Source organism: Aulonocara sp. 'chitande type north' Nkhata Bay, linkage group LG23, assembly GCF_057382095.1.
Source record: "Aulonocara sp. 'chitande type north' Nkhata Bay isolate Kocher_YH1m ecotype deep benthic linkage group LG23, A_spYH_male_GT1.1, whole genome shotgun sequence".
Classification (NCBI taxonomy): domain Eukaryota; kingdom Metazoa; phylum Chordata; class Actinopteri; order Cichliformes; family Cichlidae; genus Aulonocara; species Aulonocara sp. 'chitande type north' Nkhata Bay.
In genome coordinates, this window is record NC_141365.1 from 43,219,698 (window position 1) to 43,247,024 (window position 27,327).

Sequence of the window (27,327 nt, forward strand, 5' to 3'; positions counted from 1 at the left end):
CGAGTCAGTCACACTCCCCGTACATCGGCACTGCCATTAGTAATGATGCATTCCACTTCAGTAGGAAATGAGGAAAAGCCGAGTTTTAAAAATAATAATAATAATAATAATGTAATCCCTTTAATGTTTAAGGTCGTTTTCTACCATTAGATTGATGTAAATTAATGTTTCCACATTATTTGATGTATTCCAACTCGTCTTACGAGTTGGTTCGATTTGATTTACTCCATGAACTTTGAATGTAGCATAAGTGCCAGCTAGCAGATATCGCATTTCTATTGGCCAGTTACTGTAAGCTCCGCCTTCTTCTCGCGACCACTAATAGCTCTCTGGCTGCTGACTGAGAACGACTGCACCATCACAGGAGCGAAAAATGATTAACTGGAAGGTAACCATCAGTAGATATATCATTTTAAATGGACCAAATGCACGCTTGGCTATGAGTGTATAACTCTTGTGCTCGTTTAGGTTTTCTTTTGCTCCTTTTTTGCCGCAGCTGTCACTAGCTTAAAGCTAACGTTACCATAGACTCTCGCGTTATTTGTTACAACCGCGTCCAAAACTTTTACTATCGTCATATATCAAATAGCATATACATCTCTCTCTCTCTCTGCGTGTATATTCCTGTATGTTTTAAACCGCAAGTGGCATCTCCAGTTTTTAAACGTGTTGTTATATTTAACCACAGAAATAAGCTGATAATAGCGTTAATAGAGGTGACTAGTAGAAACATTAAAGCCGCGGTCACTTGCTAGATAATATCTATGCCGAATGTGGGAATTAGAAATTTTCTTATAGGATGCTTAATTTAAATTATTATGTAAAGAAAATTTTTAAAATACAAAGATTTTGAATGCTGTTTCGGTAATGACAAGTGTGTGTGACCCGGTGCAGCTACAAGCTCATAAAGCACATGGTGTGCAGCTGTTTGTCCTTTTTATAACTGCCACCTCCTGCATAAGCAGCTGAGGTAGAAGAGAGGAGGAGGAAAATCTCCTCTGGGGTCCCAGACTGTTCCAGACATTTCTTTTGCAGCAAACCTCTTAAATCTAACAGAAAAAAACAGAAATACTATAAAGAAACTCTCTAACAAACAGTATTTCTGCATATATATTTATATACATATTTATGTTAAATATGTACCCTTATCTATGCTCAGGCTTTGGACAACGTCCCCTTGCTTTTCTACATCTTAGCCCTGAAGACGCTGCTGCTGTGTCTGGGGTTTGCTGGGGTGAAGATCTACCAGAGTAAGAAAGCAGAGGCGGCCCTGAAGAAGCAGCAGGCTGAGAAGAGGAGGCTGGCCCAGCAGACGCAGGAGCTCATTGATAACCTGAAGGAAGACTGACGAGTGGAGGGAGAGGAGCAGAAGCTGCTGTACACGGGGAAGACATGGTAATTACATGATAAGCAACAAACAATGCATGACGGCACCACTGGTTGTTCTAACTGTCTTTCTTTTATTTATTACTGTAGAAAGTAATATTAAATAAATTCAAACAACAGCTTATCAAGCTTTAATGGGCTGCTGTTGTTTAGCTGCTGGTTTCCTTTTTCTGGTGCAAAGTGGGCCAAAAACAAACAAGAGAGACGGAGTCGCGACAGAAAAGCCGATCAGCTGATCATTGATCAGTTTCATGAGTGAAGTAGCAGCAGGAGAGGGAGGGAGAGAGAAGAGGCAGTCGCTCCATATATCGGTTGTTATGCTTAACGTGGGAATGCTTTACAAACATTCAGAGATGAACTTACACATTTGCTTTACTTCTCTCTGGGATCACTTTGTCGAAGATGAAATGCCGGTTTGTAGCGAGGCTCCAACTGCTCAACCAGACCGCCGACAGGTCTGGCACGCCACAGCAGCTCTATCACGTGACGCATACTGCTCCAACGTGCTACGGTTATGAGCTGAGTTACACCGTGTTGCAAGTTTTGGGAGATACTTTTGTGATATTTAATGGATCGGATTACATTTTTTTAAAATCTCTTTCTGATATCCGATCCAGTAATTTACGTCAGTATCAGACCGATACGTAATATCAGATCGGTTCATCTCTAATTAATAAACTAATACAAGTAGCCAGTGGTTGCCCTGATGTGATTAGACTCTTGTGAGTCATCAATCTCTCAAATGTCCTTCTCTCTCCTCCAGGGAAACATCTTACCGACCAGAGCTGCAAGCCACTTCCTCCAAATATGATGAAGGTGTGTGATTTTCAGCCACAGGGACACTTTCCCGAGTTTCAGGAAATGATTTGTGGTTAAAGTAGCAGGACTGTCGAGCACATTTTTATATTTCAAGATGCCGTTTTTTAAAAAAGGAAAATATGACAGCCAAAGACAACAACAAAAAAACCCCCAAAAACTCCATAACATGCAAACTTCAGTATGAATACTAAGATGAGAGGACAGGTATGAGGTAAAGCTTGCTCATTGGTCCAGTGTTGGCCGTATGCCACATACATGATCTGCTGAGGCGGTCATTCAGGCTCCATGCAGATGAACTCAACACTTCCTTTGCTTTGTACCTGTGCAAGTCTGTCAGATCGGTGCATTTATATGAATATGACGCAGTGTTTTGTTTCTTTTTCCTGTAAAATTCTGTAAACTCTAAACCAAAACTGTTTCTGCTTTTTATAATTATATTAAATTCAACATGTCACATCTTGTTGTTGTTTTTTCTCTCTTACTTGTCTCCATGTTATACTCTGCAATAGTACTGTGATTTGTGCATTTAATCTGTTATTGACAGTGAGGTGCTGCTCTGGGTTTTATAGTAGTTACTGTCAAAAGGAAATATTCCTTAAATATTCCTTGATTAGCATCTAGGAAATGATCATTGAGGCGCTTTTGTGCTTCAAGGAAAGCAGGAGGAAACTAGAGACTACAGGAAGGAGTAGTGAGAGTTTTATCGCCCTCTGCAGTTTGTGTAAGTGCAAAAGCTTACAGCACCTGGTATTCCCAGGTGGTCTCCCATCCAAGTACTGACCAGGCCCGACCCTGCTTAGCTTCCGAGATCAGACGAGATCGGGCGTGTTCAGGGTGGTATGGCCGTAAGCGAGAGAAGAGCACAGAAACAGCCTTTTTAAACATGCTGTGATGACACATGCACACGTTTTCTCTTCTGTATAGAAGTTAAAGTCTCCAAACGACAAATAGGTTTGAATTCCAAAACACACGGTTCTATAATAATCTAACATATGTTATTATGGAGATGTTACTGTGGGAAAAGTATTTCTGCAGCTCAGTGTTGAAGCTGCAGTAAACAACGAATAGCTGCATGCTTTTGCTGTAACATATAAAGCTTGGCACAATAATATATATCAAACTGTGAGACACTTGCCACTTATAAAATGCCCTTTATATAGCAAAGCTTTCGCTTACGGCCATACCACCCTGAACACGCCCGATCTCGTCTGATCTCGGAAGCTAAGCAGCGTCGGGCCTGGTCAGTACTTGGATGGGAGACCGCCTGGGAATACCAGGTGCTGTAAGCTTTTGCACTCCCACACACAAACTGCAGAGGGCCCCGCTGCTGCTCATGTTTATGCTCACAGGAATGAAAAGTTAGATTTCTGGGTAATAAAATCTTTTTTCTATCTTTTTAACAGTAGAATATTATATTTCCATCTTGTCTTAAACAGTAATCAGATTAATGATGAGGTAAAATTAGAACAAGGAAAGAATAGGCCATGTATCTCACGTTTAAGCAAAATTGATGTTTTCTGAAAAATCTCACACAGATAAACATTTACAGGAAATTACTTTTCCTTCAAAACAAACATCAAAGAGTTTGTTGTTTTCTTTATTGATTGTACTTGAGTAGAAGCTGTAAAGGAAAATTTCTATTATTCTCAATTAAAGTGTTTAAGTTCTTAAGCATATGCTTTGTTCTGACAGTATAATAGACTGTTCAGTGGAAGTTTCTAAACTAGATGAACTTATTTCAGCCCCAGTAGTTGAAGAAGACAACTCCCTATTGCATGCATAATATACCACTGAAATTTATAAAACAGCTTTCAAAAACAATTTTGAATTTATTTTGGATTTTCTCAAATGCACACAGTGCCAAAAGCATACACACAGTCAAATCTATTCATATGAGGTGCTGAAGGTTCTGCACCTCATAACTCAACAAGCCCTATTAACTTCTCATTAGTGATCATAACTGACTACAAGTGTTAGTTTCTCTTCGCAGCGTAAAAAGGATCAGCTTGAAAGCACTTGTTGGATTTACCAATATTTAGAACAACCGAAAGTCCAATGAACTCACTGTAAACCATTTTAAGCCATTTTTATACACTTACAGATTTGGTTCAAACAATCGTTTGTAATTACAAGTTGTTTGGATATGTTACCACTTTGCCAAGGACTGGAAGAAGACCAAAGAGTCCCCCTTGGATCAGAGGGAATTTGTGAACTGAGGATCCCAACCCCTTCTGGAAAGACAGCTTTCTGGGCAGACTAGACTATGACTGAGCTATATGTCCACAATGACAACAGAATGTTTGGTGTATCAAAGGTGATCCTTTGAAATCTGAGAACACTGTACCAGATGTTAAGCCTGGTGGTGGTAGGATCATGCTCTGGGGCTGATTTGCCGGATGGAATAATGAAGGAGGAGGACTAGTAAAGTGAGTTTACAATCAACCATTGAAACTGATCATCAGAGATAGAAAACTTCTATATTCAGTGCTACTCCAAATCCTCAACCTCAACTTAATAGTAAAAGAAAACAAATTTCATAATATAATATGTTCTGATGACATTCAGTTGGATCTGATTTACACATCAGAGGCTTGGTCAAGTAATTGAACATGAAATATATAGAATAAAAAACTGCATGAGAAAATATTCAATACATGACTTTCCGTGAAGCCGTGCTGTCACAACCATCAGATGACACTGCATCACAGAATTTTCGCTAACCACTTTCTTCTTTTCATGACCACAACTCAGCACCTTATGAGTGTTTGCAGCTTGGTAATGCACCGTGTGCCAAAACTGTGAACAACTGAATCTGTTCTGAGAGCAGAAGAAACTTCTTTGAATGCAATAACTCTAGATGTTATCACACTAACTACATATGTTATAATGCAATCTTTGTGTAATTTAAGGTTATAAATGGCAGTTTTTGGTTACTTTTGAGTTTACCTTCATTAATTTCACTTTTACAAACTGCTTATTTTGCCTTGTTTGATTTCATTCTTTTCAGAACAACAGTACAAATAAGAATTTACAGTTATTATTTCATTCTGACTGTATTTTTGATAAACAAACACACACACACACACACACACACACACACACACAAAATTCACGCCAAGGTCAAACTGTGCAATGGTCAGAAAAAGCCCAAAAATCCAAGATTATATGTCAGACTCTACAGGCCTCAGTTGGCATGTTAAATATTAAAGTCCATGACAGTACAATTAGAAAAAGGTTGAATAAGTGTGGCTTGGTTGGAAGGGTTGCAAAGAGAAAGTCTGCATGGATGCAAGTTTGGTAGTAAAGTTGCAATCTCATACCAGCTGTCAACATGTGGTGAAAATTTGAGTTTTCCATGAACTCCCCTGTATACCGAGTACTCTAGAGTCAATGGTGTGTTTCGATGTACTGCAGAAGGGTAAAGTTCCCAAGCACATCAGGAGAGCTGCAACAGGATGACTGAAAAAGACAAGAATCGAGGTTTTGCAGTGGCCCGGTCACAGTCCATACCTCAACCTAATATTCAGTGCAGGGAACTTAAGATAGCTGTACATACAGTGGGGCAAAAAAGTATTTAGTCAGCCACCGATTGTGCAAGTTCCCCCACTTAAAATGATGACAGAGGTCAGTAATTTGCACCAGAGGTACACTTCAACTGTGAGAGACAGAATGTGAAAAAAAAAATCCATGAATCCACATGGTAGGATTTGTAAAGAATTTATTCGTAAATCAGGGTGGAAAATAAGTATTTGGTCACCTCAAACATGGAAAATCTCTGGCTCTCACAGACCTGTAACGTCTTCTGTAAGAAGCTTTTCTGTCCCCCACTCGTTACCTGTATGAATGGCACCTGTTTGAACTCATCATCTGTATAAAAGACACCTGTCCACAGCCTCAAACAGTCAGACTCCAAACTCCGCCATGGCCAAGACCAAAGATCTTTCGAAGGACACCAGGAAAAGTATTGTAGACCTGCACCAGACTGGGAAGAGTGAATCTACAATAGGCAAGCAGCTTGGTGTGAAAAAATCAACTGTGGGAGCAATCATCAGAAAATGGAAGACATACAAGACCACTGATAATCTCCCTTGATCTGGGGCTCCACGCAAGATCTCATCCCGTGGGGTCAAAATGATCATGAGAACGGTGAGCAAAGATCCCAGAACCACACGGGGGGACCTGGTGAATGACCTGCAGAGAGCTGGGACCAAAGTAACAAAGGTCACCATCAGTAACACACTACAACGGCAGGGAATCAAATCCCGCAGTGCCAGACGTGTTCCGCTGCTGAAGCCAGTGTATGTCCAGGCCCGTCTGAAGTTTGCCAGAGAGCACATGGATGATACAGCAGAGGATTGGGAGAATGTCATGTGGTCAGATGAAACCAAAGTAGAACTTTTTGGTATAAACTCAACTCGTCGTGTTTGGAGGAAGAAGAATACTGAGTTGCATCCCAAGAACACCATACCTACTGTAAAGCATGGGGGTGGAAACATCATGCTATGGGGCTGTTTTTCTGCCAAGGGGACAGGACGACTGATCCGTGTTAAGGACAGAATAAATGGGGCCATGTATCGTGAGATTTTGAGCCAAAACCTCCTTCCATCAGTGAGAACTTTGAAGATGAAACGAGGCTGGGTCTTCCAACATGACAATGATCCAAAACACACCGCCCGGGCAACAAAGGAGTGGCTCCGTAAGAAGCATTTGAAAGTCCTGGAGTGGCCTAGCAAGTCTCCAGACCTCAACCCCATAGAAAATCTGTGGCGGGAGTTGAAAGTCCGTGTTGCTCGGCGACAGCCCCAAAACATCACTGCTCTCGAGAAGATCTGCATGGAGGAATGGGCCAAAATACCAGCTACTGTGTGTGCAAACCTGGTAAAGACCTATAGTAAACGTTTGACCTCTGTTATTGCCAACAAAGGTTATGTTACAAAGTATTGAGTTGTATTTTTGTTATTGACCAAATACTTATTTTCCACCCTGATTTACGAATAAATTCTTTACAAATCCTACCATGTGAATTCATGGATTTTTTTTTCACATTCTGTCTCTCACAGTTGAAGTGTACCTCTGGTGCAAATTACTGACCTCTGTCATCATTTTAAGTGGGGGAACTTGCACAATCGGTGGCTGACTAAATACTTTTTTGCCCCACTGTAAATAAATGTCAGAAACTTCAATGATGTGAAGAAACAATGTAAAGAAGAGTGAGCCAAACATCCTTGTGAATCACTGATAGTCATACAGAAACAATTTGGTGACACTATTGCTGCTAAAAGGTAAATGACTGAATCCTGGAGTGTTCTTAGTTTTTCAGAGTATGCTATAGATTTCTATGAAAACAATCTTTTCCACATGACTGTATGTTTGTTTGTTTTCTTCTGACTGTGCTATGAGGATTAAGTTATGATTTTCTTAACAGTGCAGCAGCAGCTTGAGAATGCTGCTTGGTTAATGGGAAGTATTAAAAGACCTGGTCAAATGTCTTACTGGAAATGTTTGATATCTTCAGTCAGCTCAGTGCAGGTTTCCCCAACCTGTGTTTGAATTCAGACTTTACATGACAGCATTGACTTGCTGCTTAATTTAAAAAAAAACTAGTTCAATGTGTCCTGCATATATAATACAGTGGTCCCTTGCTATAACGCGGCCTCGCTGTGTCGCAGTTTGGTTTTTGCAATTTTACATGCTTTTTTTTTTTTTTTTTTACAGCGCATTATCGAACCCCAGACACTGGGGTTCTCTATGAGTAACCTTGCGAGTAACATTGCGCAGAGACAAAAGTGGACGAAAGAGAGACAAAATTGTGGCTCCACAAGTATAATTATAATGTAAAATAGACAATATTGATGTAAACGATATTGTCACATCTCATATCTCGTATAAAAATATATCGATATATTTAAAAACTCGATATATCGCCCAGCCCTACTGCTGAAAGTTCTTTGTTAGTTGTCTCTGCTTATTCCCACACATGGAGCAGATAGAAATCCAATGCAGTCCAGATGAACTCCAGCACTAACTCAGACCTCAGCACTAAGACAAAATCTGTAGCTCCTCTCTTCATCAATGATTTTAAAACCAGTGAGTGTTTGTGGTTTTACAAGAGCTTTGTTTTAAGTATAAAAAAATTCTCTGGAGCAGCAACTTGGTTTTTTTTGTAGATTATTTATTGAATGCTGAAAGACAAGCAATGTCTGTGATCTGAGAGAACAGGATGAACAGCCGGTTAGAAAAAATGTCAGAATGTAATGTTTACTTATGCAAGTGAGACAAGAAAGTCAAAAGTTCTTTCAATAACTCTTGTGATTGTGGTATTATTCCACATTCACTTACAAACAATTCTTCCATATTTCCTTAATAATAATATTCCCATTATTGTTTATGCAAACTTTACAAAGTCTTAAGAATTCCAAATCTGAAGAAATCCAAAGCAACATCATGAAACAATGATAGAAAGATCACAGTGAGTACAGAGCAGCTCTCAAATCAACAGCAGCATTGCAAGTGTACAGGTTGAAGACCACGGCCGATTTCCACACATGCAATTTCAATATGCTTCTTTATCTTTACGCCTTCGTATTTTCTTTTGTCATTTTGCAGTTTGCAGTGCAAAAGCTCCATCTCTTCAGAGCTTCTATAAAGATTGTCATTTTTATAAACACGTTGTTCTTCTTTACAAATATCTTTGACCTTTTTAAAAGTGCTAAAGATGAAGGTGTTTCTTTTTTTTTAATCTTTACCATTAACATCTTTGATCTTCCGGTCTTCTATTAGTTTATCACATGACTCTTCTGTGTCGATGATATGCTGGTTTATGAAGTTGTCAACACGTTTAACACGTTCGTCATCACTTTCTTGTGTTGATCTTCTAGAAGAAACGGACGACATTTTTGTGTCTGGTTCGATGATACGCTGATTTTTGACCTTCTTAACATGTTCGTAATCCACACAGAGCACAGTGACAGAGAGCACCACCAGCAAGAAAATGGAGAGCTTCATATTTCTATTTTGAAGACAAAAAAAGAACACTGATAAGAGTAAGTAAAGTAGTCAGTTTGTTTGTTTATTTCTGAAACGTTTTACCATTTGAACATGCTTACACATTAAAACACATTTAAAATACACATTTAATACAACAAACTGGATGATCCCAGTTGGATGAACCAAAACAACAACTGGTAAAGATGTATTACTTTTACCTCTTTCTTCAGTTAGCAGAGTGATTTGTTGTGCAGTGCAGTGTTTGGTGGGAGTCGGCTCTCTGACGCAGGGATCAATGAAGATCTTCAGGGAAGGAAATTCTCTGAAATGTCAGATTAATTGCTATAAGTTAATAAACTAAATGGTTGAATGAACAGCAGCTGCATGTAAGATCAGTTTGAATGAAGATGAATATTTGTTTAAACAGAAATTATGTAAAGTTGACTGTATATGATACATGCAAGTAAAATATGAAAAATAGTAATGTTAGGAAAGTAAACAGTCAACATGCATCTAAAAGCTGACATGTTTTTTTGGAACAAACGAAGTGAAGCAGCCAAATACTTGTGAGCAATTTGGAGGATCCTCCCACCTGCTGCACCTGAACCAGTTGACTGGCACTCTAATTTCCTAGCTCCAGGTTTTACTTCCACTGTATTATTCTGTCTGGTGTGTTTCTGCCATGTCTGCCACATCTATTGGAGCTCACAATAGAAACTTCAAATATTTAGGTGTTGAGGTCAGTTGGCCTGTTTACAATGTTGACAACAGCAAATAGAACTTTTTTAAAACTTTGTTTTTCTCTACTTGTGTTACAAAAGATTACAAGATAACATATTATATTCATTATAATTATAATTTAAGTTTAAATAAAGTTTTAATTTCTTTATATTTTTTATTATATTAGTAATGAGGTTTGTTTAGCTTTGCACCAAAATAGATTGTAGAAATAGGCTTTAAAATGTACTCAAGTACATTTTAGAGATTTTATTTTCCTCACTTTTGAGTAAAGAAGTTGAATCTCAAAGTTTACTAGACTAATTTTAACCCAAGCACATGTACTTGTACTTAAATGATAAAAATATGTGTTTTACCACATCTGCACTCATGAGAAATTGGACAAACTAACATCTTTTTAAATATAAAAATTGTTTTTAATACTCGGATGAAAAAGTTAATCGTGACCTGAAGTTTTATTACAAGTAAAAGGTTATGCAAAAGTAAAGAGACATAAAATCAAAGTTAAAATATAACAAGTCTAAAGACTGACCTGTGTCAAGCTGAGGATCACTCAAAAAGGACCACGAAAGAAAGCCAAGGGACAAGAGTAAAAAAGATCAGTGATTTCCATGTCAGCCCTTTTTATACTACACAACTGCCTTAGCCATAAATAGATTCAGCGCACATAGCAGCAGCTTAGCAACCACATTTCCTGTCAACTTTGTGTCTTTGAGCCCATATATGGCATATATACATCAACATGAAGCGCTACACAAACATGACTGCAAAAAAAAAAATTTATAAGCTGTTTGTCTGCACAGCCAAATATGTAAAGATATGAGTCTCTGTCTGTATACAGTTTTACACATGTTTGGTTTAATACTTAATAGCACAAGGTCATGAACTGTTAATTAATGCACCAAACATAATAAATATTACATGAAGTTGATTAATAAAAATGTTCCTTCTAATTATGTTACTTTAATTTTACAAGAAATGTGTACTACCCATTTTTTTTTTGAATGCATTGACGTAAAGTTCCCATCTGGTCAGCTGGTCAAAATAGAACATGTTTGCAAAAGTGCTCTGATGTTTTCGGAGATGTCGCTAGCTCAGCTAACAGTCAGCTGACAGTCAGCTGACAAAGTGCACCGAGCTCAGAGCTCCGGTGTTCCAGCTAAAATGTTTTTTACGTTAACCGGTTAGATTTGTGTGTTCCACATTTTGCATCCACAGATTCTCATCTTTACCGAACGGTCGTCTCTTTCTGCCTGCTCTCGTGTCTCTGTAACATAAATAACGAGCCGACATTTTCCTCACAACACCAGCGATCAGCTCGACAGACCCTCAGTTTACCTGCACACATCCTGCTCACCTGTCAGCTGTTTAACATCTGCTCCTTATTCGTAAAAACTTGCCCACGTTACCTGGTGATAGTCACAGTTTAATGTGGGGAGCTGCAGCTTGATATAACGCAGTGTCGGTGCATTATTCTGCACAAGTTAAGTAAATGTAGTTTTTTTTTTCTGGAGCTCAGGGCTGCTGGAGCTTATGTTTCCGTCACAGTGACTGACCTGGGATAAAGACGACAAACGGGATTTAAACGGAGAGTGATGGACACCTAGAAAAATACAGAGCAATTCATCACCGGCTGACATCCAGTCACCGGCACACAGCTTTAAATCCTCTGCTGAGTTTTAGCTCTCAGTGGTTAAACACTGGACTTAATTCACTCAGGTTCTGTCTGGCAGTTCTGCCAGTCCTGACCCCTAGGGCCAAATGAAATAAATAAATACATCATGAAATAAATAATTAAATGTGTCAATAATTAATTAATTGAATTTGTCATAAATATGTATTTAATTAATGTTAGTTAATTAATGACACATTTAATTAATTATTGACACATTTAATAATTATTTAACAGTGTATTTAATTAATTCATTTTGGCAGTCCTGGCATTCCATACAAAATGCACGCAATATTTTTTTCTGAATAAAACAGTGTTGTTTACAGCGGGAAGAAACTGTAAAAACTGCATTTTCTAAGGACAGTGCAAGCAAACACTCTCCACTTGCAAACAACCCCCCCCCCCCCCCCCCCAAAAAAAACAAACAAAAACAAAATTAATTGTTAATTGTAGGAAAACTCGCAGTAAACAGTCTAAACTCTTAAATGTTTGACATGAGCTATCTCAACTAAAATAGAGGGATACAGTTGACTAGAGAAAAAAGTTATTTGGATGTGTTACCACTTTGCCAAGGTCTGCAAGAAGACCCAAAGTGTCCCCCTTAAGCTATGCATACACTGTGCGATTTTTTTCAGTCACATTATTCATCAGCTCCTGCTCAACCCTGTATGATTCAATCGAAGGGGTTAGAAGGTCGTAGGTCACGGTGCATGGTCTCACAATATGCGGCCCAATGCTCTGATGCGACCTCAGTGCTCACACTGTGTGTCTATAACGTGAACCTTATTACACAAAATCTGTCTCTCCCTCTCTATCTTTAACACACACACACACACACACACACACACACACACACACACACACACACACACACACACACACACACACACACACAATGTCCATCCAACTCTTTTCACGGTTCTTGCGGTTGTGATAATTTTGTGAGGCCACATTGAAAAGGCTCGGACGAGCTTTCCAACGTTCTACAAGTTGGGCCTCCATCGCTTGTGTCCAGATCACACACTGCACTGCCATACTACTTTGTTTTTTTCATTTCCATTTCTGTGTTTGTGCGTGTGCAGTGTGACAGGTTGTGTTAAATCGGCTCGTGGCACCGCTTCAACCGTGCGATACCCTCATGAGGGGCGACCAGAATTTCTAACAGGTTTGAAATTCTGGTCGCAATTATATGATTGCTGATCGGGAGCTGGTCATGAGGTGTTAATTGCTTCTCGTTACCCCAACCTACTCGATGCATGACACACGACTAAGGTGAAACTTGGGCCGATTCCCAAAACGGTTGCACGACTGAAAATTCATCTTAAATTGGGCCAAAAATCCCACAATCTGGCCCAATTTTTGCTAACCACTTTGACCAGCTTTAGATCAGAGGGAATTTGTTTTTACTGTGAACTGAGAGGATCCCAACCACAAATAGCCATTTGCTTCTGGAAAGAAAGCTTTATGGGAAGACTAGACTATGACTGAGCTATATGGCCACAATGACAACAGTATGTTTGGTGTATCAAAGGTGATCCTTTGAAATCTGAGAACACTGTGCCAGATGTTAAGCCTGGTGGTGGAAGGATCATGCTCTGGGGCTGATTTGCTACCAGTGGCACTGATCACAAAATGGATGGAATAATGAAGGAGGAGGACTACTAAAGTGAGTTTACAACCCATAATTGCAACTGACCTTCAGAGATAGAAAACTTCTATATTCAATGTTACGCCAAATCCTCAACTTATTAGTAAAAGAAAACAAATTTCATTATATCATGTCAAGAGATGCATTCTAAGACACTTCTTCAGCTGAGAATCAGAGAGGAGAAACACACAGTTTTACTTGTTGCTTAGCAAAGGCAGCTCTGAGCTCTCGCACGAGAGTGAAGGTTCAGGGACTCGCAACTCTGAGACTGCCCTGGTCTTTATTTATACATCAGTGGGTGTTTGTTCCTTACATTGGAATGTGGAGGTGTGTGTGTGTGTGTGTGTGTGTGTGTGTGTGTGTGTGTGTGTGTGTGTGTGTGTCAGAGTGTGACCCCATAAACGACTTCCCTTAACCTGCTGGTCTGGAAAATCCAACAGTTCATCTATAAGTAAAAAAGGTACTTAGACTCAAACTGACATAGCTACGTTTATCCTACCGTAAAACAATAAAAGAAGGTACAACCTTTCCCATGCTCCCAGGATGTGGGTGTGAATGCCAGAGCACTCTGGAATGCACACAAAGCCTTTGCAGACTATTAAGGATCGCACATCCTATCACTACCATATGCAAACTTATATTATTAAAAGGTTATACTGACAATTTTCTATTGACATATAATATGTTCTGATGACATTCAGTTGGATCTGATTTACACATCAGAGGCTTGGTCAAGTGAATGAACATGAAATATAGAGAAGAAAAAACTGCATGAGAAAATATTCAAAATGTGACTTTCCGTGAAGCCGTGCTGTCACACTGTGGTTAGACTGAGGGTTTGTCAACCGTCAGATGACAATGCATCACAGAATTTTTGCTAACCACTTTGTTCTTTTCATGACCACAACTCAACACCTTGCAACCTGGTAATGCACCGTGTGCCAAAACTGTGAACAACTGAATCTGTTCTGAGAGCAGAAGAAACTTCTACGAATGCAATAACTCTAGATGTTATCACGCTAACTACATATGTTATAATGCAATCTTTGTGTAATTTAAAACTCTGAAGTCAAGGTTATAAATGGCAGTTTTTGATTACTTTAGAGTTTATTTATATATTTCACTTTTACAAACTGCTTATCTTGCCTCGTTTGGTGTCTTTGTTTTTTTTTTTAGCACAGCCGCAGCATATATTTGCCTCCACTCCAATAACTTCCCCTTTCCTCAGCAACCAAATGCCACACTCTGGCATATAATTTTGTGAATGCCTGACATGCTGCATTTTTTCCCAATAGGAAGAGTCATGTTTTATTTCAAAGTTTTTTGGGTTTTTTTCTATCCTTAGATAAAACAGTTTTTATTATTTCTTCCTGCACTCAAGCTGATGACAGTATTTGGGAAAATGCATGGGCTACATTATCTTTCACAACTCTGGTTTTACTTGATCCATCAGCACAATTTAAACACTTTTATGTAGTTTGAAGTCTGCACTTCTTACCCAAATTGAAACAAGACTCAGTAAATGTTCGAAGTAATCTTAACTTGATCATGTGATTTGGATGCTCCAGCTTGTCTGTAGACTCATGTTCCCCCTTTATTACTTCTAACAAACTTCACTGCAATTCACAAATTGTTTTACCAGCAAGTGAGCGCACCTCTATGAAAGCATACATTTTGGCATTTTGCTGGTCTGGAGTATTCAGTTGTGTGTCATAATAACAATGTCATAATCTTCCCAGCAAATTCACACCAGAGTCAAACTGTGCAGTGCTCAGCAAAAGCTCAAAAATCCAGGAGCTACATCTCCGACTCTACAGGCCTCAGTTAGCATGTTAAATGTTAAAGTCCATGACAGTACAATTAGAAAAGAGTTGAATAAGTGCGGCTTGTTTGGAAGGGTTGCAAGGAGACAGTCTCTCCTCTCTAAAAAGAGCATGACGGCATGGCTGCAAATTTGTTAACAAAGTTGCAAAGAATACCAGCACAAACACCTCACACCAGCTGTCAACACGTGGTGAAGGGGTGATGATTTGAGCTTGTTTTGCAGCTACAGAACCTGGGCCCTTTGCAGTCATTGAGTTTTCCATGAACTCCCCTGTTTACCAAGTACTCTATAGTCAAAATGTGTTTGGGTCACACAGCAGGGTAACGTTCCCAGAATGACTGAAAAAGACAAGATTCAAGGTGTTGCAATAACCCGGTCACAGTCCAGACCTCAACCCAAAATTCAGTGCAGGGAACTTAAGATAGCTGTACTTAAACAAATGTCACAAACTTCAATGATGTGAAGAAACAATGTAAAGAAGAGTGAGCCAAACGTCCTTGTGAAACACTGATAGTCATACTGAAACAATTTGGTGACGCTGTTGCTGCTAAAAGGTGGCTCTATAAATGACTGAATCCTGGAGTGTTCTTAGTTTTTCAGAGTATGCTATAGATTCCTATGAAAACACTCTTTTTCACATGACTGTGTGTTTGTTTGTTTTCTTGTGACTGTGCTATGAGGATTAAGTTATGATTTTCTTAACAGTGCAGCGGAATTTGAATTAACCCCTTTCAGTTCACCTACTACACCAACATTACGGTAGATGATGCTCTCATCCACCTCTGACATCAATCCCTTGCCTGGAAATTGTTTGGAGCACTGTGAGAATCATGCCCTTTGATTTCTCCAATGCTTTAACACCATTATACCGACAATCCTGAAGGACAGGCTGGGTTACACAGGTGTGGACCATCACCACATGGATCCTGGTGAGTCTTACCAACTAGTGATGTGTCGTTCGTGAACGAAACAGCTGTTAGGACCGGATCTTTGAAGTGAACGACGCGAGCCGGCTCCTTATTGGGAGCCATGTTTTTTTTTTTCTCTCACCCTCTCTCTCGCACTTTTTTCCACTTCGCTTCGCACCGTGAGCCTTGTGCTTTGCGCTAGGATGGGGGGGGGGGTAGTTACACTCAGTAGCACAGGAACAGAGCGGGAGGGAGAGAAAGAGAGAAAGAGCCAGGGACAACAACGTCACATTAGAAAGGTATAGTAATCATCCACAACTATTTTCAGTTGCAGATGATAAAGGATTCAGAAAGTTTATTCATGCAGGTCCATATGACAGAGAATATGCATCTTCTTTTTGTTTTCATATTTGAATTTATATTTAAGTGTGTTGTGATTTGCAGTGTTTTGTGTTGTTTCACTTTAAAATTGTTTAAAAGGAAAAAGCTGAAAATTTAAGTAGTTAAAATTTGAAATGTAAATAGTTGATTTTTGTATCATATGATTTATTTATTACATTTTATGTGGAGTGAATAAATAAAAGTATATTTACGGTGGCTCCTACAGACAAAGGACGTAAAAACTCCAAAACACGTACAAAACCCAACAGAAGTGCTCCAGGATGCTAGGCGCAGTGTTGAGCTTTTGTTACCTAGTGGCTACACAAGCCAGCAAGTACCAATGACCGGATTTGGTGTGTGGTAGTAACAGGTAAATGAGTGCTTGTGTATAAATACACACACAATATACACATGCTTTCAATTGTGTAATTTAAGTGATTTAGGTAGCTCTGTTTTGGAAGTTCAGTTAACGCTAGAAATGTGTTTTGGAGTTTGTACGTGTTTTGTCTCTAGGGGCCACCGTATATATTTATATATAAACATATATAAATAAAAATACTTTTTTTACATTAGTAATTCCTTTTGTGCATAATTAAAGCAACAAAACAACCTGAAGAGCCGGTTGGGAGCCGAAAGAGCCGGTTCTCTAAAAAGAGCTGGAAATCCCATCACTATTACCAACCACCCTCAATACACAAGTGCCCATAATTATGTGTCTGAATGGGAATTCTGCAGTATAGGTACGTCACGGGGAACTATCACAATATAAACAATAGACTTCTCCTAAACTTTTGATAAATGATTCCTGCAAAAGTTATTTGATCAGTCAGTAATTACTGGTAAATGGGGACCACGGGACGTACAGAAGACTGACTGAGGACTTTGATGACTGGTGCCAGCAGCTCCGCCTCCAGATTAGCACTGGGAAAACCAAGAAGCTGGTAGGACAAACATTCTCCACCTAAGAAAAGTGAACAGGGAATAAACATTAAGATAGAGGACTCAGAAGCAGTGTGTTCATCTGACCAATAAACAGTAGCAGACACATCTCTACATCAACTGTTCAGAGGAGACTGTGTGAATCAGGCCTTTATGGCCAAATAGCTAAGAAAACACTACTAAGGAAGATCAACAAGCAGAAGAGATTTGTTTCGGCCAAGAAACACAAGAAATGGACATTAGACCGGTAGACATCCATGCTTTGGTCTGATGGGTCCAAATTTGAGATTTGATTCCACCTGCCATGTCTTTGACTGATACAAACAAGGTGAACTGATGGTCTCTACATGCATGGGTCCCACCATGAAGCATGGAGGGGGAGGTGTGATGGCGTGGGGGTGCTTTGCTGGTGACACTGTTTTGGATTTGTTCAAAACTGAAGTCACACCGAACCAGCATGGCTGCCACAGCATCCTGCAGCAACATGTCATCCTAACAAGTTTGCATTTAGTTGGACCACTGTCTTTTTTTTTTCAACAGGACAATGACCCCAAAGACACCGCCAGGCGGTGTAGGAGCTATCTGACCAAGAAGGAGAGTGATGGAGTGCTGTGGCAGATGGCCCGGCCTCCACAGTCACCTGACCTAAACCATATTGAGATGGTTTGGGATGAGATGGACCGCAGAGTGAAAGCAATAGAGTCAACAAGTGCTCAGCACCTCTGGAAACTCCATCAAGACTCTTGGAAAACCATTTCAGGTGATGACCTCATGAAGATCAAGAGTGTGCAAAGCAATAATCACAACAAAGTGTGGCTGTTTTGAAAAATCTAACATATAACATGTTTTGAGTTATTTTTAACATTTTGGTTTGCTACATCATTCCATATATGTGTCATTCATAGTTCTGATACCTTCAGTGAGAATCTACAATGTAAATAGTCACGAAAATGAAGCACAATTTTGTCTTAACCAGGTAACTTAAGGGTTAGCTCTGGGTTTTATGTCCTACAAAGGTGATTTGCTTTTTACTGGGGTATATTGCCATGGTAACTTGTGCTTTAGACCCAATCTGTCCCAGACTGGAGCCATATCTGAATTCTCTTTTTATATTCTGTCTTTACTCTTAAACCTTGCAGCTGACAGAAAAAAAACTAAATCATCAAGCCAGGTTAAGGTTCAAAGTTGTGGTTTAAAATCAACTAATTTTCACTGATTATTTTATTCACAGCATGTTTTAAGTGTAAAGTAGAGTCTTGCTGGGAAAATACATTTTTTCTTGCTATCAAATTAAAACTACTCAATGAAGCACAGGCTGCATCTGGAGACAAACTAAAGTGATTCCACGTCTCTTCTGTTAGTCTGTGAGAGAGTAAGCTTTAACATTTGAATGTGTCCAATCTGACGTTTCAGAGCTCTAATGTGTAGCAACTGCTTTACAAATAATAAATTCAAATTAAGCTGTTTAATCCTCTCTATGTGCTAAATGTTTGTTTTAATGCAGTGTTAATCTTATTGTTTTAACAGTGCTGCATTTTACATTGTCTCTGATTGCAGCAGGCGGCACTCATCATGTTGTGTGGAAGAAGACTTCAGCTGAACAACAACACATGACATATTACACCAAAGTTAACAAAAACTAAGCCAAATGCGTTTTCGGCATTTAAAAAAAAATTAATTATTCTGATTGTTTACCTATTTTTTAGACACCTTTGTTTTATTTATATAAAAATAATTTCAAACAGCTGCCTGCAAATATGCCTCTTTACCATTAAGCCAGGTGTGAATGACAACCTGCAGCTGCATGCTGTTGTGGTCATTGGTGTCACATTAGGTTCTGAACCACAAACAGAGACGTTTCTTAGAACTTGTGGGCTAGTGATGTAGGTGTTGATGTAAATGGCTGCTTAAGGCGGTGCTACAGCAATGTATAAAAACTGAAGCTCCCAGAGCCAAATGTTATTTGTTCTTCCATAACTGAGGTGAACTATAACCTGCTCAGGTAGAATTTAATAACAGCAAGTCTGAACTGCACTTGACTTGATCTCTGCTCATCTCCAGGCTTCACTTCTCGTTCGGTAAGAACTCGTTGGCTTTTGCATACTTCCAAGAAAGAAACTTACTCTCCTGACACACTTATACTCACATTCAGACATGGGCTTCAAAACATGCTGGCATCATCTGGGTTCTGTGAGCATGCAAATCATGCATAAGCAATGTAATTACTGCATGTCGAGACAGATGCCTGTCTTCATTGATTCATGTACAAATCAAGTTGAACTTTAATTCCACTTTCAGGGCATTTGATTCACTGAAGTCATCTTCACCACCTGCTCTTCCAGATGACGGACTTGTGCCCGAACACCTGCAGTTAACCAACCAAACACTGATCAGTAAGGTAAAAAATAAGGCATATATCCTCATTTGGAAAATTGTGAATTCAATCTTGATAAATTTCTAATATAGTAATTACATTTAGCAAAAGTGTTGTCTATTTATGATCACATCTATTATAAATATCAGTGCTAACACAGCTGTGACATGTATGAAGATAATATTTTGTTGTGATAGCTAAGATACAGGTACTATTATTAACTGCAGTCAGCCATTTACCTATGTACGGTTCAATGTGTGGATGTAAGTAGAGAACTCTAAATGCCTTTAGGTCCACTTCATAAATTCATGCAGAAGCATGCTTCCGCTTTTCGGGGTGTTTCAGTTTCAAAATAGAAGTTTCGAGAGCTGCGAAAAATTACGTGATGGTCGTAAATCAGTGAAAAGTGGCTCTTAAAATGTAGGAAGCAAGAGAGAAGAGAAAAAAGGAGCGTGCTTTTGGTCTCAGTATGTGACTTTAAAGGGTCACCGAATATGTTTACATATTTTGTCTGGCCAAGAGATGGTCATAAAAAAAAGTACTCACGTCTCTTGGTTTACAGATCTTAGGCCACTCCTCTTTACAGAAACTCTCTACATCCTTTAAGTTTCTTGACTGTGTGACTGTGAGGCCTGTCGACTGACTAAACCAATCTGTGACCTTATAGTCCTCCATTAGTACATACTCAGATCAGCTTGATCTGACTCACCTTGTTTTCCATTGCAATCAAGTACCACCTAATGTGCGTGGGGTCATTACAGCAAAGTGGCCAAATGTCTGTGATGTCGTTCATATGCGACACGAACACCACAACAAAGGAAGATGTTGCAGGGGAACTGTAGACCTGAAGAAGGTCGATGATCTTGTATTGTCCCTGTAGACCTCAGTAAAAAGTCCTTTGAGTGCTCTTTGGTCTCGCCATGATGGTGCAGAAGTTGGAATGGAAGAAACTGATACTGTGGACAGGTGTTCACACAAAATAAACTGAGATCAGGAGAATCTGTAACTGATTAATTGTAATCCAATCTGTGTGCAAGAATTCTGGTTTGGTTATAGGGGATCAAATACTTAGTTCAATCAATAACATGCAAATCAATTAAAAACTTTCATGTAATGTTTTTTTGTCCTGGATTTTGGTTGTTCTGTCTTTCTCCATTAAACTCAAACTACCATAAATTTTAGAGACTGTTCATTTCTTTGTAAGGGAGCAAAATTACAAATTAAGCAGGAGATCAAATGATTATTTTGACCAGTGACAATATTTTTGCTGCTTTAAATTCTTATTCTGGAAAATGTTCCTGTATTTCTTTCTCCAGGAAACAATGAGGATCCTGTCTGCCTGTTTGCTGCTTGTGCTGCTCTTTGACACTGGATGCTCAAAACTAGCTAATCGCCAACTCAAATGGCCGCAGCAAGAAACCCGTTATGAAGAGTTTATACGAAAACATGTAGATGCTAATATGAGTGTGGAAAAATGTGATACAGAAATAAAAAAAAAGTGGATCTACGATGTTAACCATGGTTGTAAGTACACAAACACGTTCATCCTTAGTAATAACAAACAGGTCAAATCCATTTGTAATGGTAAAGGATCACCTTATAAGAATACTATCTTTACAAAGAGTAGAGCAAAGTTTAGTATTGTTATATGTAAACTAAATAATGGAGCCAGGAAACTAAACTGTCAGTATAATGGCAGACTTCTCAGTAACGTGAGTGTTGTAGTCCAATGTGAAGGAAGGTTACCTGTGCACTATGTAAAGAACATACAGACTTTTGAATCCAATAACGCAACTACAGGAAAAATTTCCATGGACTCTAATTCTGTACCCACAAATATAAATTTCTGAGATAACAAAAGAGGAACATTTAGCATCAGCTCTAACTAGAAGTGACTGGAAACATCTTCCATGTCATAAGTTTTTACTTGAGCCTGTCTTTTAAGTGCATACGTGTTTTGCAAGTGTTCAACTTGCATTTCCACTCATATTGTACGAAAAACAGTTAAACGATTTTTACTACAAATGCAGGTAGAAAAAAAAACTGTATTAAATGTTACTGATAAGAAAAAAAACAAAGAAGTAAAATTTTGTTATTTGGTTCTTTTATCATCGATACTGATATATTAATAGCAATGACTGCAGAATACAGATGTACAGTTACGTATTAAAATAATGTGAAAGGTGATTTTGGTAACTCTGGGATCCTGCTTGCTTCTAATAAATGATTTATTGTCTGATCACAGAGTAAATGTGTAAAAAAAATGTTCTTTGAACACTTCAAACATCAAGACTCACAAGTTGACATGTCTTTGCTCAGTGCCCTGTGTGTTTTTATATTTTATAGGATTTTTTGTTGTATTGACAAATTGCAGTTTCAGTGGTTCTTGTATAATTAGAATCCACTATGTACTTATTTTGTCCTCAATTACAATAAACAAACACAGCACAAAAAAAGCAAACACAATAAAAACTATTTGCTGCTTCTGAACCATTTGTTCTAGTATTTTGTTGCTGATGAATAAAACTCAGGCTCAGGAGGTAGAGCGGGTCGTTTACAAATCAGGTTTTTTACAAAGGTTGCTGCTTCACCTCCTAGCTCCTCCACTCTGTATGTCAGAGTACTGTATGTTCTGCATTACAAGGCGCTCTAAAAATCCTTTAATTTTCTAAAGAATCAATAGTGCGCCTTATGTATGAATTCTGTTTGTGGTTACTGACCTCAAACTGATTTTATGTGGTACACAGTGCTCAGAAATCTGTCAAAAAATGTTGCACTACGACTTTGGTAAGCTACGACGTCGCACTGCTTGATGGATTGTCGGAGCATTCGGTTATCGTAGTCATGAGCCTCACAGAGTAATCTGGGTCCAAAACTCGGTCCGCTGCAGGTCCCAAAGTCAAATTAACACTGCAGCATCACTGAGAGTTAAAAACTATCTAAATTCTTTCATCTTTAATAAAATCATCAGCGTTGCTGCTTTACCAGGTGTTACAATTAAGTTTAACATCCAGACATCCATGAAAACAGAATTTATTAAATTTAATGGAGTTAGAAGTTAGCAGGAAGTTAGCTCGCTAGTTTCCATCTAAACATAAGCATGTTCTGACTGAGAGATTTCTGAAAAAATTCTAACGTACAGCTCTGCTATCACTTCCAACATAAACGAAGACAGAAAAAAAACAACAACAGTGACTCTTGGTACTGAAGTTGGGCTAGCTGGTATATAATGATGTGCTACCTGATTGCTAGTGACACAACTATGTTAGCATAACATAACCACAGTGAAGCTGGAGGATAAATGCTAACTTTTTTCCACTCCATAAAAAATAACGTGAGGGTTCCCGATGGTTAGGGACAAATGCAATCGCATTTGTCTAGATGCCAACCCGAGGCCTGGAGTTGCCTACCTCTGGACTAAAGTCAACTCACTTTGGTAATGTAAATATAATATGGCCAATATTATAGTTATTATATTAATCATTATTAGTTATTACAGCATTAAACTTGAACTCGGGGTCAAAGATTCAAGTTGCAGTTATTTATATTTCCTATCACCTTAAATCTTCACTCAAATGGTAAATAAATGGTAAATGGCCTGTATTTATATAGCGCCTTACTAGTCCCTAAGGACCCCAAAGCGCTTTACATATCCAGTCATCCACCCATTCACACACACATTCACACACTGGTGATGGCAAGCTACATTGTAGCCACAGCCACCCTGGGGCGCACTGACAGAGGCGAGGCTGCCGGACACTGGCGCCACCGGGCCCTCTGACCACCACCAGTAGGCAACGGGTGAAGTGTCTTGCCCAAGGACACAACGACCGAGACTGTCCAAGCCAGGGCTCGAACCGGCAACCTTCCGATTACAAGACGAACTCCCAACTCTTGAGCCACGATCGGTCAAGTATCTTTGACAGTGTATATATATATAGATGTATTATATATATAAGAGACAAATATTGTTCTTTTAATATGTTGGCATTACTAAATTTGACTCAGTGCTTACATATATGTAAAAACAAAATGTACGAGCTGTGATAACTGTGTCTGATAGAATGAAGAGTAGACTCATATATAAAATATTCCTTTATTGGGTGAGAAAATCAGACCATGTCATAACTGCTTTAAGTCATACAGAATAGATATCAGAGCCTTAAACAGGCAGACTTCTGCTAAATGGGTCAAACTGGGCAGAAAGTATACAAACTAGAGATGGCACGATACTACTTTTTTATGTCTGATACCGATATCATAAATTTGGATATCTGCAGATACCGATATGAATCCGATATAGTGTGTTTTTTAATCAATAAAACTGTTTTTTTAATATCTTGCTGCTTTTGTATAAGTTAATACTCAAGTTAAAAAAAACAAAGAAACACTAAAGTTATTCTGTTATACCTGTATGCAAAAAATACACTGCACCCAAAATATTTCATAGTTCAACAATACTGATCAATCTAATAAACTTAAAACTACTCCATCCTCCCTATTCTGGTATTTTAAAGAGTAAGCAACCTAACTAATAGGGTTCTAAAACTCCCAGCAACGCCCCCCCCCCCAAAAGAAAACAGGGAATCACCCTCCACTTCATGATGCTTAATAGGGCTGAACGATATATCGCATTTGCGATAATATCGCGACATGATCAAGTGCAATTTTCTAACCGCAAAGGCTGCGATTATACTCTGGACATGTCCAAATTCATGGGCTGCATCCTCCTGAGGCCGCATTTGTAGACCGATTACGTCACAGCGACGCGCCGAAGGCTGTCCAAATTACTACCATATCCCAGAATTCATAGCGCGGCCCAGCCAAACTCCAGTTTCCAACAATGGCGGCCGCTACTAAGTTTTAAAATTACTCATACTAATCTTTCTGGGTCACAAAATAAACTTTTAACATATTTTCAGGCGAGAAAGTAGCTGTGTAAACATCAAATATCTGCTCGGTTTATCAAGATATCCCATATTTGCAAAAGTGCTTCGACGTTTTCAGAGGCGTCTGCTACCCACCAGCTCGACAGCTAGCCGGGAGCTCGAGGGTTACTGATGCGGCCAAGAACGGCACAACTCCCGGCACATCATTTTCAGATCACCGCGGAGTTTCGCTGCTCGGGTTAAATGTAATATATAAGTCACTTAGACAACCTAAAAATGTTATTGTTGGGCTTTTTTCAGTGTTTTGTTTGTTCGTGAGTAAATCGGTTTGGCTGAGATTAAAGTTATTAGATTAGATAAAATAAAACTTTATTAATCCCCCGGGTGGGTTCCTCCTTGGTTTTCACACAGCTGACTAAACGTCAAACAGAAAACTTATTAAACAGAAGTATGAGACAGTCGAGAATTTACACCAGTGTCTGGTTATATTTTAGATAGCAAGGAGCAGACGGCCGAGTTTATTAAACTCCACCGAGACAGCGGTGACGCTAATCAGAACTAGACCGTCCAATTTCACGCCTTTAAATTTTAAAGGCGTGTTTGTGTGTGTGTTTATACAATTGCTATTATGTTTGCACTTTATGTGTAATGTTACTGACTGCAGAGATCAGTAAGATGTGTGTATTTTTTATTTATTAGTTTTATTTATTTAATATTATTTTTTAATTGAATGACTGTCTAGTAGTTCACAGATGTCGAAAAACTGAGTGTGGTAAAGCCACTGATTTTGTTTATGTATATTTCTGCAATCTGCACATTGTACTGACTTTCATTTTAATGTTTACACCAGGGTTCCTTGTCAGCACTTTATGCTCAGATGTTTGTAAGCTAAAAATAAACTATTGTGTATGTTCAAATATACTGTTGTGATTGAAGAAGTTAAATAAAAATGTCAGTCATCAATTCATGCATCACCTCATGTCATCATAACAGAGGTCTGTCTTCCAGGAAAGAACAGTTTAAAATTAATGTAATATAGTATTGGCCATACTATATGATGTATTGCTTGTCTTTGTTTAATAATACAGAAGACAAAGACCTTAAAAAATAATCGCATATCGCATCGCAATCGCAATATTGGGGCAAAAAAATCGCAATTAGATTATTTTCCATAATCGTTCAGCCCTAATGCTTAATCGACGTAATCAACTTTGATTTGATGCAGTGTGAAATAAAATGCACAGAAATCAATTATTTTTTCAAGAATAATTAAATAGATTCAACATCTTTCTTCAACAGAACTGCAGACTGCACAGATGGTTCCCAAAGGAAAAAGTACTACAGCTTACTAGGGTTTATTAGACTTAATAGTTACTATATACAGTAATGGACTTCTATACATTTCACATCAGATTATTTATTAAAAGCGAGACATTTTAAATAAAAGAAAAGTATGTCTCTGTGCCCCCCCTTTTTTTTTTTCCCTGTTAATGTCCTATCGGCCCCCCTGGCTAAACTTTGCAAGATCTACCCCTGCACAGTTACCAGCCGTCAGCTCCTGGTGTAGAAAGTAATAGTTTTTTAAAGGATGACGTGAGGGTTAAATAAATTCAAACAACAGCTTATCAAGCTTAAACGTGCTGCTGTTGTTCAGCTGCTGGTTTCCTCTTTCTGGTGCAAAGTGGGCCAAAAACAAACAAGAGAGACGGAATTGAAGTAGCAGCAGGAGAGGGAGGGAGAGAGAAGAGGCAGTCCCTCCATATATTGGTTGTTAAGCTTAACGTGGGAATGCTTTACAAACATTCAGAGATGAACTTACACATTTGCTTTACTTCTCTCTGGGATCACTTCCACGGAAATGAAATGCTGGTTTGGCAGCGAGGCTCCAACTGCTCAACCAGACCGCCGACAGGTCTGGCACGCCACAGCAGCTCTATCACGTGACGCATACTGCTCTGACGTGCTATGGTTATGAGCCGAGTTATGCCATGTTGCAAGTTTTGTCAGGTGCTTTTTTGATATTTAATGGATCGGATTACATTTTTTATTTTTCTCCGATATCCGATCCAGTAATTTACGTCAGTATCAGACCGATACGTAATATCAGATCGGTTCATCTCTAATTAATAAACTAATACAAGTAGCCACTGGTTGCACTGATGTGATTAGACTCTTGTGAGTCATCAATCTCTCAAATGTCCTTCTCTCTCCTCCAGGGAAACATCTTACCGACCAGAGCTGCAAGCCACTTCCTCCAAATATGATGAAGATGTGTGATTTTCAGCCACAGGGACACTTTCCCGAGTTTCAGGAAATGATTTGTGGTTAAAGCAGCAGGACTGTCGAGCACATTTTTATATTTCAAGATGCCGTTTTTAAAAAAAGGAAAATATGACAGCCAAAAGCTTTGTACCTGTGCAAGTCTGTCAGATCGGTGCATTTATATGAATATGACGCAGTGTTTTTTTTTTCCTGTAAAATTCTGTAAACTATAAACCAAAACTGTGCTTCTGCTTTTTATAATTATATTAAATTCAACATGTCACATCTTGTTGTTGTTTTTTCTCTAACTTACTTGTCTCCATGTTATACTCTGCAATAGTACTGTGATTTGTGCGTTTAATCTGTTATTGACAGTGAGGTGCTGCTCTAGGTTTTATAGTAGTTACTGTCAAAAAGAAACATAACTTAAATATTCCTTGATTAGCATCTAGGAAATGATCATTGAGGCGCTTTTGTGCTTCAAGGAAAGCAGGAGGAA

At 38.8% G+C, this 27,327-nt stretch overlaps 1 protein-coding gene and 2 non-coding genes across 4 annotated transcripts; 2 read left to right on the forward strand and 1 right to left on the reverse strand.

Moving 5' to 3' along the window:
* The first annotated feature begins 295 nt into the window (after window positions 1-295).
* smim11 (small integral membrane protein 11) lies at window positions 296-27,114 on the forward strand. 2 transcript variants are annotated; one of them, XM_086282751.1, is made up of 3 exons: window positions 296-388; window positions 1,160-1,395; window positions 26,783-27,114. In XM_086282751.1, exons 1-2 carry the CDS (start codon window positions 374-376, stop codon window positions 1,346-1,348), a joined length of 204 nt encoding a protein of 67 aa, XP_086138877.1. In that variant the 5' UTR covers window positions 296-373; the 3' UTR covers window positions 1,349-1,395; window positions 26,783-27,114. The 2 variants fall into 2 exon arrangements, with proteins under 2 accessions (XP_086138877.1, XP_086138876.1); XM_086282750.1 differs by lacking the exon at window positions 26,783-27,114 and adding an exon at window positions 2,150-2,661.
* LOC147302543 (5S ribosomal RNA) lies at window positions 2,938-3,056 on the reverse strand. The gene has a single exon (XR_015127410.1). It is a non-coding gene; the product is annotated as a 5S ribosomal RNA (ribosomal RNA).
* Window positions 3,376-3,494, forward strand: LOC147302544 (5S ribosomal RNA). The gene has a single exon (XR_015127411.1). It is a non-coding gene; the product is annotated as a 5S ribosomal RNA (ribosomal RNA).
* Window positions 27,115-27,327: the final 213 nt, after the last annotated feature.